Consider the following 17,668-nt stretch of genomic DNA (forward strand, 5'->3'; position numbering starts at 1 on the left):
TGAACTGTGGTTTACAATATAAAATAACATAAGCCATTGAAATTAATGAACTTGACATATGTATATATATATTTGTCAACATGGATAAATCTAAAAAAGTGTTCAATGATAAAACAAAGCTGAAAATATAGTATACCACTTATGTAAAAATTTAAACTTACAAAGGTAGTATTATTATCTACGTATTTGTGACTATTTATAATAAAATTTGCTTGGAAATGATACCAATTTCAGAACAGTTAGTAGAAGCGAATAGAGCAAAAATAGGTGAGGAGCAGAAATCTGACCAAACGTGTAAAATTTTAAATGTTTTTGAAAGTCATTAAGTAAATATGGGTCTCACTTCAACAGCATTTGTATTAAAACTGGGACAGTGAAGAGAAGATTCTTAGGGCCCTAAGAAAGGGTAACACAAAATTAAAACAATTCAAAAAAATTAAAGCCATTCAGAGGAGATTTTTGGATCACATGCAATTAAGCTAGAAATCAAGAAAAAATGTAATAAAAAAATTCCTAACTATCTGGAACTCAAATAAGATGTTTTAAAATAATCTATGGATCAAAGAAGAAATCAAAATGAAACTCAGAAAGTATTTTACAATGAATGAGAATAAAGATGCAACATATCAAAACTTTCCTAATAGCTACAGCAACACTTAACGAAAATTTAGAGGAGAAATGTCTGGAAACAGTAATTGAAGCTTTCATCTCAAGCAGCTAGGAAGAGAATAACAAATCAGACCTAAGAAAGGTAGGAGGAAGGAAATAATAAAAGAAAGGACAGAAATCAATAATAAAAGTAAGTAACAATAGAGAAAATCAACAGAGATAAAAGTTAGGTATTTGAAAAAATAAATAAAATGAATAAACTGCTGACAAAGTTGATCAAGAAAAAAGACAGAAAGTACAAGTTACTATTATCAAGAAATGAAAAAGAGAACAGCACGACAGATGCTATAGACACTGGAAAGAAGAGGATGTATGAGTAACTTTGTCGTTGTTCACTGGATAAGTCGTGTCCAACTCTTTGTGATCGCATGAACTGCAGCACACCAGGCTTCCCTGTCCTTCACTATCTCCCAGAGTTTGCTCAAACTCATGTCCATTGAGTTGGTAATGCCATCCAACCAACTTATCCTCTGTCACCGTTTTCTCCTTCTGTCCTCAATCTTTCCTAGCAGCAGGGTCTTTTTCAGTGAGTTGGCTCTTAAACCAACATATGTGATAATTTCAATAAAAAGAGGTAAATGTGACAAATTTTAAAATCTTTTGTTAGTGGTGTTGGGTATCTATAATATTATCTTCTGTTCTTTTCTGTAGCTTTAAGATATTTCTGAATTTTGAAACTTTTAAAGGGAAAGGCATAGAACATAATGTACAAGATCCTTCTTTTTGTGTTAACATATTTTGTATATATGCATAGACCATTTCTTGAAGGGTATATATGAAACTGTTAGTGATGGTTGTCATGGGAACTGGGAACTTGGGGCCAGAAGAGAACTTATTTTTATCCTATACCTTTTAAAACTGATTTATCTTTTGTTCCACTACATGCATTTTATTTGTGTTTTTTTAAATATCTCCAAAGTTAGGTAATAAAAAGTTGTAAAATATGAGAGCTTTACTTAGATCTGTCTTCCCTGCTCTGTAGCCCAGAGCCAGGCTCCCACGCTTCTATCTCTTGCTCCTCTGCCTCCCTCTTCACCCAAAGAACCTGATCCCAGTTCTGCAGAAATTCTAGAGATTCAGACTGAAGACAAGCAGCAGCTGCTTAGGGAAGATAGAGAGAAGAGTGGACTAAGAGATGGTAGATCGGCACGAGAGAATGAAGTCCCAGGTCAGCGGTGGGGACATGGGCCTCAAGAAAGAACCTAGAGAAAAGGGATCAGGGACCCATGGAATGGGGCGGGCCCGGCTTTGAGAAGAAGGTAAAGACCATGTTCTTTTCCACCTTCAGATTCCAGGTAAACCAATATTCCTAGGATGGAGAATTCAGGCCAATATTTTAAGATATTAGTTTTTATTAGTGTTATCATTTTCCTTTATAGACCCCATTTCAATCATTGTCCCACTCTCTCCATAAATCATCTACATGTCTAAAGAATTTCAACACTTTGACATCTAAACCCTGTCTCCCACATTTCCTTTCACATGCAATAGCAGAAATTTTAAAAATCCAGAAAATATGGTTATTGAGGTCATCTGACTTTATCACAGGGATTTCTGTAGATTGGCCTAAATACCTAACCACAACTTACAATTCACTGAAGATCTAAGCAACCAACTTAAAACTGGAGATAAGTCGGAAAACAACTTATTTTTAGGTTGGATTCAACCTCAACCCATGCATGAATCAGCAGTTTCAACTGAGGTTCTGTGGGCACACCTTTGCCCTAAACTAAATTTTAAAAAGTATTTCTGATAGCTAATTTTCTGGTTGTTCCTATCTATTTAGCTTAGCGAGAAAAAAAAAAATCTATAGCTATTTCCTCAGATTTTTAGAGTCCTCAGAGGTGGGAAAAAAATCCAACTTCATAGACAAATGGGCAAACAGTACAAACAGGCAAATTACAGAAAGAATGTAAATGGCAATTAAATATGATGGGATTTTTACTAGTTATCAGGAAAATGCTAATTAAACATACTATTTTTACCATCAGGCTGGAACAGATTAAAAAGAGTAACAATATTTAATTAGTGATGGCAAAGGTATAAGACAACTCCTATATTCTGTTGGATGGACATATTAATATTCAGCACTTTAATATTTAATACACACTTTTTGGGAAAGCAATCTGTGAGTGTAGCTGAGACTGCCATCTTATGTAAGGCATTAATTACTGAAAATGGAAATATGGTGATATCAAAATATTAATGTTGTCTCATTTCATGAATGAATTTTGAAATAACGTAAATTACTCAACTTGAAATTCTTTCAAAAATAGCATAATTATAAAGTTGACATAATTATAGGGGTCAAATGAGTTGTAGATGGCCTTTGTACTACCTCCTTGACAGTGCTCCTCAAGCTGGTTAACAGAAATACCATCTTTGTCAAGTTAACTTTGATTCATACAAGGTTTTCAAGAGTTCACCCCTCAAATAAAATATTCCATACCTATCAATGTAAATATCTTTGGACTGAGTAATTCCATGACTAAGAATCTAGGTTAATGGCAGTCTCACACAACTGAGCAAAGATACATATGTCCCAGAATGTACCTAAAGGCTTTTGAAAATGCCCACTAATTGGAGATTGTGTATTTGTACACTGGAATACCACACAGTCTTAAAAAAGACCAAGGTACATCTTCATATCTGCTAACAGAAAAATGTTCACAATATATTAAGTGCAAAAACAAATTTATGAAGTACAAATTATATTTTTGTAAACAAACACACACAAAATCCAAAGCAGAAAGAATTCAAATATAAATAAAGCTATTATAGTAGTCATCCCTGGGAAATGGAACTTGGAGGAAGAGAAGAATTTTCACATTTACAATTTTAGAAACCTGTAATAGCTAGAATTTACTGAGTTCTTCTCATATGCTAGGCAAATTCTAAGCACTTCACTCAACTAAACTTCATAAGGACCCTATGAGGTAGATGCTATTATATTTCTGGAAACAGATATAAAGAGATTTGCCCAGGGTTATATATCTAGTGAATCTGGAGCCAGAATTTGAACAGCGGTAGTCCGTGTTAAGCAACACTCTTAATTGCCATGCTAACAGTTCTCTATACTTTGTAGTGTACAGGTGACTTTTAAAATAAAAAATATATAACTTTTGTCTTTTACATATACAAATCTGGGGACTTCCCTGGTATTCCAGTGGTAAAGAATCTGCCTTCCAATGCAGGGGACATGACTTCAATCCCTGGAAGAGGAACTAAGAACTTACATACCACTGGGTAGCTAAGCCTGTGTGTGGCAACTTCTGAGCCTGAACACAACAAGGACCCAGTATAGACAGAAAATAAAATTTAATTTAATTAAACATTAAAATTTTAAAATAATGATAATAATAAAGGCAACAGCACCTAGCATATGTGCATAATAAAAGGATATTACATCTAAAAAAAAATACAAATCTGGGGAAAAAAATCAGCAACAATTTTGATTTTACAATTTAGGTTCCTGTGACACATATCATTGTGGTAGGCAGAATAACGGGCCTCCCAGGTGGCGCTAGCGGTAAAGAACCCATCTGCCAATGCAGGAGACATAAGAGACCAGGGTTCAATCCCTGGGTCAGGAAGATCCCCTGGAGGAGGGCATGGCAACCCATTCCAGTATTGTTGCCTGGAGAATCCCAAGGACAGAAGAGCCTGGAGAGCTACAGTCCACAGGGTTGAAAGAGTCAGACACAACGAGTGACTTAGCATGCACGCAGGCAGAATAATGTTACCACCCTTCCCCTCCTTCAGATGTCCTATATCCTAATCTCCAGAACCTGTGACTTTACATGGCAAAAGGAATTTTAGAGATGTGATTAAGATCTTGATTAAGGAAGACAGCCATGAAATTAAAAGATGCTTGCTTTTGGAAGAAAAGCTATGACAAACCTAGATAGTGTATTAAGAAACAGAGACATCCGTTTGCTGGCAAGGGTCCATATGGTCAAAGCTATGGTTTCTCCAGTAGTCATGTATGGATGTGAGTGTTGGACCATAAAGAAGGCTGAATGCCAAAGAATTGATGATTTTGGACTGTGGTGTTGGAGAAGACTCTTGAGAGTCCCTTGGGCTGCAAGGAGATCAAACCAGTCAATCCTAAAGGAAATCAGTCCTGAATATTCATTGGAAGGACTGATGCTGAAGTTGAAGCTCCAATACTTTGCCCACCTGATGTGAAGAGCCGACTCATTGGAAAAAGACCCTGATGCTGGGAAAGATTGAGGGCAAGAGGAGAATGGGACAACAGAGGATGAGATGACTGGGTGGCATCACCAACTCAATGGACATGAGTTTGAGCAAACTCTGGGAGAGAGTGAAGGAAGGGGAAGCCTGGTGTGCTGTAGTCCATGGGGTTGCAAAGAGTCAGACATGACTTAGCACCCGAACAACAAAGGGAGATAACCCTGGATGAACTGGGAGGGCCCAGGGTAATCACAGGGGTTCTTAGAAGGAAAAAAGGGAGGCAGGAATTGCAGGGTCAGATGTGAACCCGGAAGCAGTGTCGGGTTAATAAAGATTGGACTGGCCATTGCTGACTTTGAAATGAAGGAAGAGACCTTGCGCTAAGGAATGGGCAGCTCTAAAACCTGGAGACGGCAAGGAAATGAATTCTCCCCCAGAACCTCCCGAGAAAACAGTCCTATGAACACGCTGATTTTAGCCCAGTGACACTTCAGCAGTCTAGAAACCTAAGAAAATACATTTTTATCATTTAAGCCACTAAATTTGTGGTAACTTGTCACACCAGCAATAGGAGACCAATATAACCATTAATTATTAACTTAATAATGATACAATCTGTAATAAAGATTACAGGACATTCTCTTCATGCAAAGTACTCTCCTGTTATGGGCTGAATTGTGCTCTCCTAAACTCCCCCAGATCCATGTATTTAAATCCTAAACCCCAGTGCCTCGGAGTATGACTGCAGTGGGAGATGGACCTTTAAACAGGTGTGTGTATGTGTGTGCTCAGTCATGTCCACCTCTTTGCAACACCATGGATTATAGCCCATCAGTCATGTCCACCTCTTTGCAACACCATGGATTATTGCCCATCAGGAAAATTCCATGGAATTTCCAGGCAAGACTATTGGAGTGGGTTGCCATGTCCTACTCCAGAGTATCTTCTAGACCCAGGGATTGAAACCATGTCTCCTGTATTGGCAGGCGGATTCTTTATCAACTGCGCCACTGGGAAGCCCAGTAGGTCACATGAGCGGGCTCTAATTTGATCTGACTAGGATTCTTATAAGAAGAGGAAATTTGGACACACAGAGAGACCCCAGGGAGGGGGTATCCACACAGAGGAACACAGTTCAGATTCTGATTTTGTTGATGGACTAGATCAAACACGGAGGAGAAAGAAAGGAGCCAAGGAAAACTTTAGGACTGGGGCCATATTTTGGCAGGGGGAGGATCAGGAGGTATTTTTGGACATGTTACCTTTGAGCGCCTACTAGATACCCTTGGTAGAGATAGCAAGGGGGCACCTACATAAATATCTGAGTATGGAGTTACAGGGAGAGGTGCAGACTTGAGACACCAATTTGGGACTTATCTGCTTATGGGCAGCATTTAAAGCTGGAGCTGCAGGAATTCTCTGGTGGCCCAGTAGTTAAGAATCCATCCCGCAATGCAGGTGATGTGGGTTTGATCCCTGAAGGCAGAACTAAGATCCCACATGCCGCGGAGCAACTAAGCCAACAATCAGAGATCCTAAGGGCTGCAACTAAGACCCAATATAGTTAAATAAATGAAAATTAAAAACAAAACCAGAAGACAGAGCCGATCCCCCCAGGGAATAAGTGCAAACTGACAAGCTGACAAGAGAAGAGGCTCATGAGCTGAACCCAGGGCCCCATATTTAGATTTGGAAAGATGAGAAGGACCCAGCAAGGAGACCAGGAAGATGTCAGTGAGGCTGGAGGAGGACCAAGACCAAGGTGCTCCAGGAAGCCAGAGAAGAAAACGCCACTCAAAGCAAGAGAACACAGTTCTGGTCCTCTGTTGGGGCTGACACCAACATTGATCACGATTTCTAGAAACGTCCCCCACTGTTTTTTAGGATGTTAGCAGGAGAAGACCTTTAGAAGAAAAACCTTTGAGGGGATCTTGGGAATGTGATGAAGAGGGGGTGGGTAAAATAAATCCAAACAACAACAACAAAAATAATAAATCCAAACATTCTGCGCTTACTAAGAACAGCAAACAAAGATTAAAGACCCTGTTCTGTACCATTCTAAAAACCTTTCACATGTCAGGTCATCGAATGCTCACAGTGAACACACAGAGCAAGCATTTGACCCCCTAATAGGAGGAAAGGGCTTCCCAGGTGACCCAAATGGCAAAGAACCCATCTGCCACTGCAGGAGACACAAGAGACTCAGGTTCGATCCCTAGGTCAGGAAGATCCCCTGGAGTAGGAAATGGCAACCCTCTGCAGTATTCTTGCCTGGAGAATCCCCATGGACCGAGGAACCTGGCAGGCTACAGTCCATAGGGTCTCAAAGAGTCAGACGCGACTGAAGCGACTTAGCACGCATTGAGAAGGAAATGGGCTCATAGAGGGGGTTACACAGCCGGGCAGAGGCAGCAGAGGTTTAAACCTGGCTCTGACCCCTGACCCCGCCCTGTGCCACAGCGCACCCCTCTTCTGCTGCTGAGGGCTTTCTGAGGGGTTCTGAGGGATTCCCTAAGAACCGAGGGGGAGGAGGAGGGGAAACAGTAGTTCTGCTCAGAAATTTCCCCTCTGTCAAGATTCCAGTGCTACAGGAAGTCTACAAAGTGAGACACAGACGTCTTTGAACTTGCCAGGCTGATTTAATTTGCTATCTCTGTGTTGTTCCTGGCATGAGACTGCAGCTCGAAAGGCTGCAATTTTAAAAAGACTGTTTGGGTGTATTCCTCAACTGACTCCTCAACTCGCCTCTCTCCAGGCGGGAGTGGAGCCAGCAGGAGGCCTCAGTCAGACTCATAAATTCCCGCTTTATTGCTTACTCTTCCAGGACCAGGAAACCCACAAGTGGTCGTCCTGAAGCTGATGTTGCCCTCACTCTGACGTTTTATGAGGGGGCAAGGGCATTGGAGACACCTGGGGCTTCAAGAAACAGGTGAGGGTTTGGCCCTCAAGCCTATACTCAAAAGACAATCACCTCCCAGACTTTGCTGTTGGCCCAGTGGATAAGAATCCGCCTGCCATTGCAGGGTTTGATCCATGCTCTGGGTGGATTTAGATTCCACAAGCCATGGGGCAACTGAACCCACATGTCACAACTACTGAGTCTGTGCTCTAGAGCCCGGGAGCTGCAACTAGCGAAGGCCAAAAGTACCCTATAGTCAAGACAATCACCTCCCATCTCTCTGGCCCAAACCCCAATCTTCAGGTTTTTGTCGAGAGCTGTCAGAAAATCCCATGCCAATGGATGCTCAGCACTCCCTAGTCATATAGCTCCAGATTAGGTACTATTGTGCTTAAAAAATAAAATGGAACCTGACTTGGAAACAAAATGTGTTTTATAGAAGTTTACTTTATAACTATCTTTGCAGAAACCTGTCTATTCCACAATTAAATAAGTAAAGCATGCATGGACTTATTTTTGTTCAGTGAAAAGTAGAGTCTTCAGCATGGTTCTTTGCAGGCCGGTAATGAATTTCATAACCAAAAACTGAGGACAGTCAATCCAGATGTTTAACTATTTGAGGAAGCAAAACCCAACCAAACCTATTCTCTCTCTTAAAAAAACAACTATTACATGTTATAATGTTAAAAAAGAGAAAATCTTTTAAGAATTTTGATTATCAGAGATCCTCCTAGAATGTGCCTTTTTTAAAATCTGCAGTTTTTTATTTGACAGTTCCTTTCAATCAAAGTTATGGAATAAATTCTTTTTAAAGCTGCATGTATGAGCACAAAATAGTCATGGAGATGGTATATAAAAAGTCATGACTTTGATCATATGTCATCAGTTTATTTTTTTGTTAGAATCTGAGAAAACAATAAAAAGCAGTCTTCCATCATTATTAAAATTGTCTATGGAAATAATAAAAGTTATTTAAAGTAAAATAATTGATGATACGCTTTAATTGGTGATAATAATTTCTCCTTAGTAAATTACTAGACCAGAGAGTGCCTTTTAAAAATCAGATTTGGAAAAAAAAAAAAAATCAGATTTGGGGGAATTTCCCTGGTGGTCCAATGGCTAAGATTTTGCACTCCAAATGCAGGGGGCCTGGGTTTGATTCCTGGTGGGGGAACTAGATCCCACATGCCACAACTAAGAGTTTGTACGCCACAACTTAAAAAAAAAGATCCCGCATGCTGCAACCAAAGCTACCATGTGCCAACCAAGACCAGGCTCAGCCAAATAAATAAATAAAAATAAACAGTAAATAAATAAATGATAAAAATAAGACTTTTTTCCCCTACTGTCAGTGCTTAGGACTGGCAATGTCAGTAGTTAGCTATGGGGTCTGGGAAACTCACACCCATCCTGAATCTCACTTGAGAAATAGGGATAAGACTAGTTATTTCACAAGAATATTATAACAATTAAATGAGAATATGTATATGAAAGTGCTTGATGTTAATATTATTAACATTGCTACCTACTCCTAATAAAGTGAGAATCTCTAAAATGCCTTCTAAAATAATAAGATTTTATTATTAAGAACTAATTATTGAAGAGTTTAAAGAGAGTCCTTTCTGAGACAAATACTGAAGTAGTTTAGGATGAAATGATGTAACATCTGAGGTTTACTTCAAAATAATCCAATGGGAACAGAAGGTTTGTGTTTTGAGTATTGTTCAATTGGGTTGTGGGTGCATCAGAGTTTTTTTTTAACAAACATTCTGTCTGCATTTATGTTTGAAATTTTCACATTGAGAAGAAAAAAAGCAAAGGGGAAATCGAAGGGCAATTTCTATTATTTAGTCCAAGTGCTACTTAAGACTGGTTTTGGGGAATTCCCTGAACGTCCAGCATTTAGGACTCCACTGCCTAGGGCCTGACTTACAATGCCTTAGGTCATGGAACTAAGATCCTGCAAGCCATGTGACATGGCCAAAAAAAAAAAAAAAGACTGCTTCTCATGAAAACCTGGCTATTAAAAGAAATGGTAATGGTAGGGATTTTAAATGAATGTCAAAATGCGTAAGAATTTAAGGACTTGATAATTTGATTATGTTTTGGAATAATCTTTTTTTTTTAATTTTTTTTATTAGTTGGAGGCTAATTACTTCACAACATTGCAGTGGGTTTTGTCATACATTGACATGAATCAGCCATAGAGTTACACGTATTCCCCATCCCGATTCCCCCTCCCACCTCCCTCTCCCCCCGACTCCTCTGGGTCCTCCCAGTGCACCAGGCCCGAGCACTTGTCTCATGTGTCCCACCTGGGCTGGTGATCTGTTTCACCATAGATAATATACATGCTGTTCATCCCACCCTCACCTTCTCCCACAGAGTTTAAAAGTCTGTTCTGTACATCTGTGTCTCTTTTACTGTTTTGCATATAGGGTTATCATTACCATCTTTCTAAATTCCGTATATATGTGTTAGTATGCTGTAATGTTCTTTATCTTTTTGGCTTACTTCACTCTGTATAATGGGCTCCAGTTTCATCCATCTCATTAGAACTGATTCAAATGAATTTTTTTAATGGCTGAGTAATATTCCATGGTGTATATGTACCACAGCTTCCTTATCCATTCATCTGCTGATGGGCATCTAGGTTGCTTCCATGTCCTGGCTACTATAAACAGTGCTGCGATAAACATTGGGGTGCACGTGTCTCTTTCAGATCTGAATTCCTCAGTGTGTATGCCCAGAAGTGGGATTGCTGGGTCATATGGCAGTTCTATTTCCAGTTTTTTAAGAAATCTCCTCACTGTTTTCCATAGTGGCTGTACTAGTTTGCATTCCCACCAACAGTGTAAGAGGGTTCCCTTTTCTCCACACCCTCTCCAGCATTTATTGCTTATAGACTTTTGGATAGCAGCCATCCTGACTGGCGTGTAATGGTACCTCATTGTGGTTTTGATTTGCATTTCTCTAATAATGAGTGATGTTGAGCATCTTTTCATGTGTTTGTTAGCCATCTGTATGTCTTCAAGAGACATGGAATAATCTTTTAACTTATTTTTAACTAAAGGAAAGCCATTTTAATTAAATGTTAGGGGGGAAAATCATATTTACTACATGATTTAAGATTATTAATGATGGGAATTCCCTGGTAGTCCAGTCGCTAGGATTCAGCATTTTCAACCACATGGCTTGCAGGCACAGGATGGATTCCTGGTCGGGGAACTAGACACCACAAGCTGCACAGCCAAATTAAAAAAGATATTAATGATTTTTTTGGGGGGGGGCCATATTTCTTGGCATGTGGAATCTTAGTTCCCCAACCAGAAATCGAATCCACGCCCCTTGCAGTGGAAGTGTGGAGTCCTAATCACTGGACAGTTAGGGAAGTCCCTCAGAGATTTTTTTTTCCAAAAGAAATTTCAGGATATGTTAACAATTTTCTAATTTTTAAGATCCCAATATTCTATCATATCTGTTATAGCCAATTAAGCACATAGTTACATATCAATATTTCAAACGGTGAGATATTTGCTACTTCACTGACAAACTCTGTCACTAACTAAAGAGAACTTAACAGTAGCAAGTACATAATACACTCCCTTCCTTACCCTGAAGATGTGACTTCTCTAGGAAGTCTTCATGAGTTTCTTTTGTTTCTCCAGGTTTTGTTGATCGATACTCACTCCTCAGAGAGATCTTCCACCATCTAAAAATTACCTGCGATTGAATAGACTGAAGGTGAGATGAGTTAAAACCAATTGCAACGCCAACAGCTGAATTTAGGTCTGGGGTCTTAAAACAAAATCACTATCTTGGAAGGCACATAAGGCTGTGTGTCCAACATCAGCCGTAACTTTGCAAACTGGCATCACATCAAATTAAAAGTGAGGTCCATGCATCAGGAAATATTTTCCTTAGAGATTAGGGGCACAAAACCAAAATGCTGGAAGGAATCTTAAAAAATCTATCAAGTCAATTGGTGCTTAAATCACCCAGAGAGGAAAGGATAGGTGTTTCTGAGAACACAGATTCTTTACCTACAGGAGCCAATTCCAAAGTAATTGCTTGGTTCTCCTCCTCCTCCCTGTCCTGTCTACCAGAAAGACACAAGGAATGGATATCTTTCTCATGGAGAATGACAGGTACTTGGACAGAGCCAGGAAAAACACCATCATGCCTTGACTGATGCATCAAAGTGTCATTACCCAGGACACTCTCGGTAATGGATCTGATAATGGTAATCTGATAATGCATCTGACTGATGCATTATTGTGTTAATGATAATCTGATAATGCATGAGCATTTTGGTTTATCAGAAGCAACCTCACTTCTACAATTATGGACTGCACTTACATTCGGTGTTGATTTCATGACAGTGAACTCTTTCTGCGCTAGGGCTCCCAGGGAAAAGATGGGTAAGGACATAGACAGTACTGAGAAACTGGTTGGCTTCCCAGTTCTGGGTTTTTCCCTCACTGGCATTGCCAAGTCAGGTTTAAAATGAGCTCAAGTTTCTACTCAAGGAGAAACAGTTAAGCAAGTGAAACTAAGAGGCCTCCCTTTGTTTAGTTTCCTCTTATCCACCCTGTCCATTCAGCACTCCTGGTGGTCCTCACAGATCCTGGTGCACCTCCTTGGGCCACTGCCCTGGTCTCTATCCATTCTCCTCTCTTTTCTGGAGGTCCTTCCTGGTGCTGGTCTGGGAAGCCCATCCCTGCAGCCTATGAACTGCACAACTTCTATTCCTCCTCACTCCTTTCCCCTTGCCTGTGGGTCTGGGCATCAGCCAGCTTTCCTCCCCGTCAAGAGTTGCCTCCAAATGCCCTAACATCTCCTGAGGTCCCCCACCTCCCATCTCCCCAACCACTCCCCATTTCTGATTTCTGAAAGATGGCACAACTCTCTCTCAGCAGGGAAGAGACCCTTCATGCCATCTTACCTAGCTCCCTGCCCAACAGAAAGTAGGTCCTCAGAAAATACTCATGGGATGAACTAAAGAGTACTTTTCACTTAGATTTTATTGCTAATCTCTACGGGAGCTTCCCTCGTAACCCAGTTGGTAAAGAATCCGCCTACAATGCAGGAGACCTGGGTTCCATTCCTGGGTCAGGAAGATCGCCTGGAGAAGGAAATGGCAACCCACTCCAGTGTTCCTGCCTGGAGAGTCCCATGGACAAAAAGCCTGCAAGCTAAAGTCTATGGGGTCACAAGAGTTGGACATGTCTTAGCAACTAAACCACCACCACAGGACCTGAGGGGAAAATATATACTTAAGTTACAGAGCTCCATAATCTCATAAAACTGAGGTAGCTGAAAATCCCTTAGCCTTCCTCTTTTGTTTTTTTCCTGGCATAAGGCTCACCAAAATCATCCTCTTAAGCATCTTTCTGCCCCCATCTGCATGAAGTTAAGGGTTTATCCGTCTCCTAGGGCTGCCATAGAAAAATACAACAGACTGGGCGGCATGAACAATAGAAATTTATTCCCTCACAGTTCTGGAGGCAGGAAGTCCAGGATCAAGGTGTTGGCAAGTTTGGCGTCTCCTGAGGCCTCTCTCCTTGGCTTGCAGGTGACACCTTCTCACTGTGTCCTCACATGGCCTTTCCCCTCAGCATGTGCAACCCTGGTGTCTCTTCCTCTTCCTTAAAGGACACTGGTCCTGTTGGACTAGGGCCCCATCCTTATGACCTTATTTAACCTTATTTAGTTCTTGAAAAGTCCTACCTACAAATACAGTTTTCAACATAAGAATTTTAAAAGTGTGTTAATCACTCAGTCACATCCAACTCTTCACAAACCCATGGACTATAGTCCTCTAGGCTCCTCTGTCCATGGGATTTCCCAGGCAAGAATATTGGAGTGGGTAACCATTCCCTTCTCCAGGAGATCTTCCTGACCCAGGGTTCAAAACTGGGTCTCCAGGATTGCAAGCATATTCTTTACCATTTGAGCCACCAGGGACACAATTCAATCTATAACAAAAGGGTGTCAGGGGTTACAGTACAAGAACATGAATCTTGGAGCAAAGATAGACCTAGCCCATTTATTTAATCTCTCTGCACTTCTATTTTCCTTTCCATTTCCTTCTATTAAGTATCATTAAAATTAATATTAAATATTATGACAAATATTTCCTTTCTATTGGATGAAGATGCCAGGTCATTTGAATCTAATGCTGTGTTCTTTATGCACATAATCTAGAACTTGTAGGACTAGTTGTGAACTCAGAAATAATTTAGTCCATTTTCTTGCCACTCATTTGAATGAGGAAAACACTTTAAAGAGGTTGTCAGAAATGAAAGGTGTCCCTCCTTACATTCCCTCCTTTAAATTCCCAGTGAATTTAAAGCTTTTGCCTGGACATGAAGGAATTCAGAGATGAAACAATAGGTGAAAAGTGACTTTATTTAGAGAAAAATGCACTTCGCAGACAGTGTGGGCCATCTCAGAAGCTGAGGGGCCCCACAATATGGCATGGTTAGTTTTTATGGGCTGGGTAATTTTCTAATGAATGGGAGGATTATTCCAACTATTTTGGGGGGAGGGGGCAGAGATTTCCAGGAATTGGGCAACTGCCCACTTCTGACCTCTTATGTTTGGCCTCAGAACTGTCCTGGTACTGGTGGGTGCCATTTAGCATGCTAATGTATTACAGTGATTTGACAATGAAGCTCAAGGTCCACTAGAAGTCGACTCCTCTGCCATCTTGGATCTAGCTGGTTAACCAGTTCGTCATGTCCCATTATTCTAAAGGTTGTGCCCTGCGCCCTCCCCTCCTGCTTCACCTACAACCTACACCTACCAGATGTTATCTTACAACTGAATTCCGACAGAAGAAAGACACCGCAGGAGTCCAAAACATGTTTCTGGAAGCTCAGTGGAGTGCCCCGCAGCCCCAACCCACTTTGACATTCTACAGGAAACGTCACAGGAAAGCTTCTCTCTGGGGCACGTGCACCTGTTACAATGATCTAATCAGCTACCCCTCTGGCCAGATCAGGCAACTGTATTGTGGGTAAAATGGAAGAGTTTGGAACACATGGAGTTCTAGACAGGGTGCGACTCCAGAAACATTTGATTACTAAGCTTACTTATGTTGTTCAGAAAAATGCAGAGAGACACCTTACAGCCTTACTTGTCAGCTTCATATCTTGCACATCAATCATTTCCTCAATTGAAAATTATTTCTGACATTCCTTCTGCTAATTAATTAAACCCTCGGGGGCTGATTTAGAAGGCAATATTTGAAGCGCTTGCTGTAACAGCCTCAGGAGGGAGGCTCCTCAGGGCACAGACTCCAGTCACCTTGCAACACAGACGAGCATCCTACTGGCTCCTCTGAGGTATTTAAAGTAAATGCCTTTTTAAGAAATCTCCACACTGTTTTCCATAGTGGCTGTACTAGTTTGCATTCCCACCAACAGTGTAAGAGGGTTCCCTTTTCTCCACACCCTCTCCAGCATTTATTGCTTGTAGACTTTTGGATAGCAGCCATCCTGACTGGCGTGTAATGGTACCTCATTGTGGTTTTGATTTGCATTTCTCTGATGATGAGTGATGTTGAGCATCTTTTCATGTGTTTGTTAGCCATCTGTATGTCTTCTTTGGAGAAATGTCTGTTTAGTTCTTTGGCCCATTTTTTGATTGGGTCGTTTATTTTTCTGGAATTGAGCTTCAGGAGTTGCTTGTATATTTTTGAGATTAATCCTTTGTCTGTTTCCTCATTTGTTATTATTTTCTCCCAATCTGAGGGCTGTCTTTTCACCTTACTTATAGTTTCCTTTGTTGTGCAAAAGCTTTTAATTTTCATTAGGTCCCATTTGTTTATTTTTGCTTTTATTTCCAATATTCTGGGAGGTGGGTCATAGAAGATCTTGCTGTGATTTATGTCGGAGAGTGTTTTGCCTATGTTCTCCTCTAGGAGTTTTATAGTTTCTGGTCTTACATTTAGATCTTTAATCCATTTTGAGTTTATTTTTGTGTATGGTGTTAGAAAGTGTTCTAGTTTCATTCTTAAAAAACTGGAAATAGAACTGCCATATGACCCAGCAATACCACTTCTAGGCATACACACTGAGGAATCCAGATCTGAAAGAGACACGTGCACCCCAATGTTCATCGCAGCACTGTTTATAATAGCCAGGACATGGAAGCAACCCAGATGCCCATCAACAGATGAATGGATAAGGAAGCTGTGGTACATATACACCATGGAATATTACTCAGCCGTTAAAAAGAATTCATTTGAATCAGTTCTAATGAGATGGATGAAACTGGAGCCCATTATACAGAGTGAAGTAAGTCAGAAAGATAAAGAACATTACAGTATACTAACACATATATACGGAATTTAGATAGATGGTGGCGATAACCCTATATGCAAAACAGAAAAAGAGACACAGAAGTACAGAACAGACTTTTGAACTCTGGGGGAGAACGTGAGGGTGGGATGTTTTGAAAGAACAGCTTGTATACTATCTATGGTGAAACGGACCACCAGCCCAGGTGGGATACATGAGTCAGGTGCTCGGGCCTGGTGCACTGGGAGGACCCTGAGGAGTCGGGTGGGGAGGGAGGTGGGAGGGGGGATCGGGATGGGGAATACGTGTAACTCTATGGCTGATTCATGCCAATGTATGACAAAACCCACTGAAATGTTGTAAAGTGATTGGCCTCCAACTAATAAAATAATATTAAAAAAAAAAAAAAAAAAAAGAAAAAAAAAAAAAAAGAAAAAAAAAATAAAGTAAATGCCTGAGAATAGAACGCTTGCCTCAGGAAACGCGGCTGACTGGAAGCAGAAGCCAGCTCCCTCACTCCTCATCGCAAACACAGGGCTTGTTGTGAGCCACAAAGCTCTCTTTACATAAAATCTACACTGCTCCATGTATCAGAGCAGTGCCCAGGACTCTGATCCTCGGAACCATAACTGAGCCTGGCCAAGACTCTATTACGTTAGATAGTAAAACTTGTTAAAAGGGCTACCCTGGTGGTCTAATGATTAAGAATCCACCTTGCAACGCAGGAGACATACGTTTGATCCCTGATCAGGGAACTAAGATCCTACATGCCGCAGAGCAACTAAGCCCATGTGCCTCAACTACTGAAGGCTATGTGCTCCAAGCCTGTTGCTGTTGTTCAGTCGCTAAGTCATGTCTGACTCTGTGACTCCAGGGACTGCAGCATGCCGGGCTTCTCTGTCCATCACCATCTCTCTGAGTTTGCTCAAGCTCATGTCCATTGAGTCAGTGATGCCATCCAGATGTCTCATCCTCGGTCGGCCCCTTCTCCTCTTGCCCTCAGTTCTTCCCAGCATCAGGGTCTTTTCCAATGAGTCAGCTCTTCTCATTAGGTGGCCAAAGTACTGGATCGTCAGAGCCCCGTGCACCAAAACAAAAGATCCCGAATGATGCAAGAAGACCCCCCATGCTGTAACTAAGACCCAATGCGGCCAAATAAATATTCTTTAAAAAACTTATTAAAACAGAAAAAGATACTAGACATTGTCTCTCAAATTAGTTATGCTTTTTTTAAGTGACAAAACTCAATACTTGTGAGGACAAGGAAAAATGGGAGCCCTCACACTCACTGAGAGGAGTGTAAACTAGCTTGATAATACCTCCCCAAAACCTTGAAATCATCCATGCCCTTGGACCCAGACATTCTGCTCTTAAAGAATTTATCAGAGATGTAGATGGCATTTTTTATATAAAAAGTTTGTTGTAGTCTAATTATATGTGTGTGTTAGTCACTCAGCTGTGACCCCATAGACTATAGCCTGCCAGGCTCCTCTGTCCATGTAATTCTCCAGGCAAGAATACTGGAGTGGGTCGCCATTCCCTTCTCCAGGATATCTTTCCGACCCAGGGATTGAATCTGGGTCTCCTGCATTGCAGGCAG

At 40.8% G+C, this 17,668-nt stretch overlaps 1 protein-coding gene across 1 annotated transcript in view; it reads right to left on the bottom strand.

Moving 5' to 3' along the window:
* The window catches only part of FBXO36 (F-box protein 36), a 96,450-nt gene that overhangs the window by 23,882 nt on the left and 54,900 nt on the right, over positions 1–17,668 (bottom strand). The window contains exon 2 of the mRNA XM_065930397.1: positions 11,377–11,485. Coding sequence (XP_065786469.1) covers positions 11,377–11,485 — 109 coding nt within the window. The remainder of the gene's footprint in view (positions 1–11,376; positions 11,486–17,668) is intronic.

The sequence above is a fragment of the Muntiacus reevesi genome, chromosome 3 (assembly GCF_963930625.1).
Source record: "Muntiacus reevesi chromosome 3, mMunRee1.1, whole genome shotgun sequence".
Taxonomy (NCBI): domain Eukaryota; kingdom Metazoa; phylum Chordata; class Mammalia; order Artiodactyla; family Cervidae; genus Muntiacus; species Muntiacus reevesi.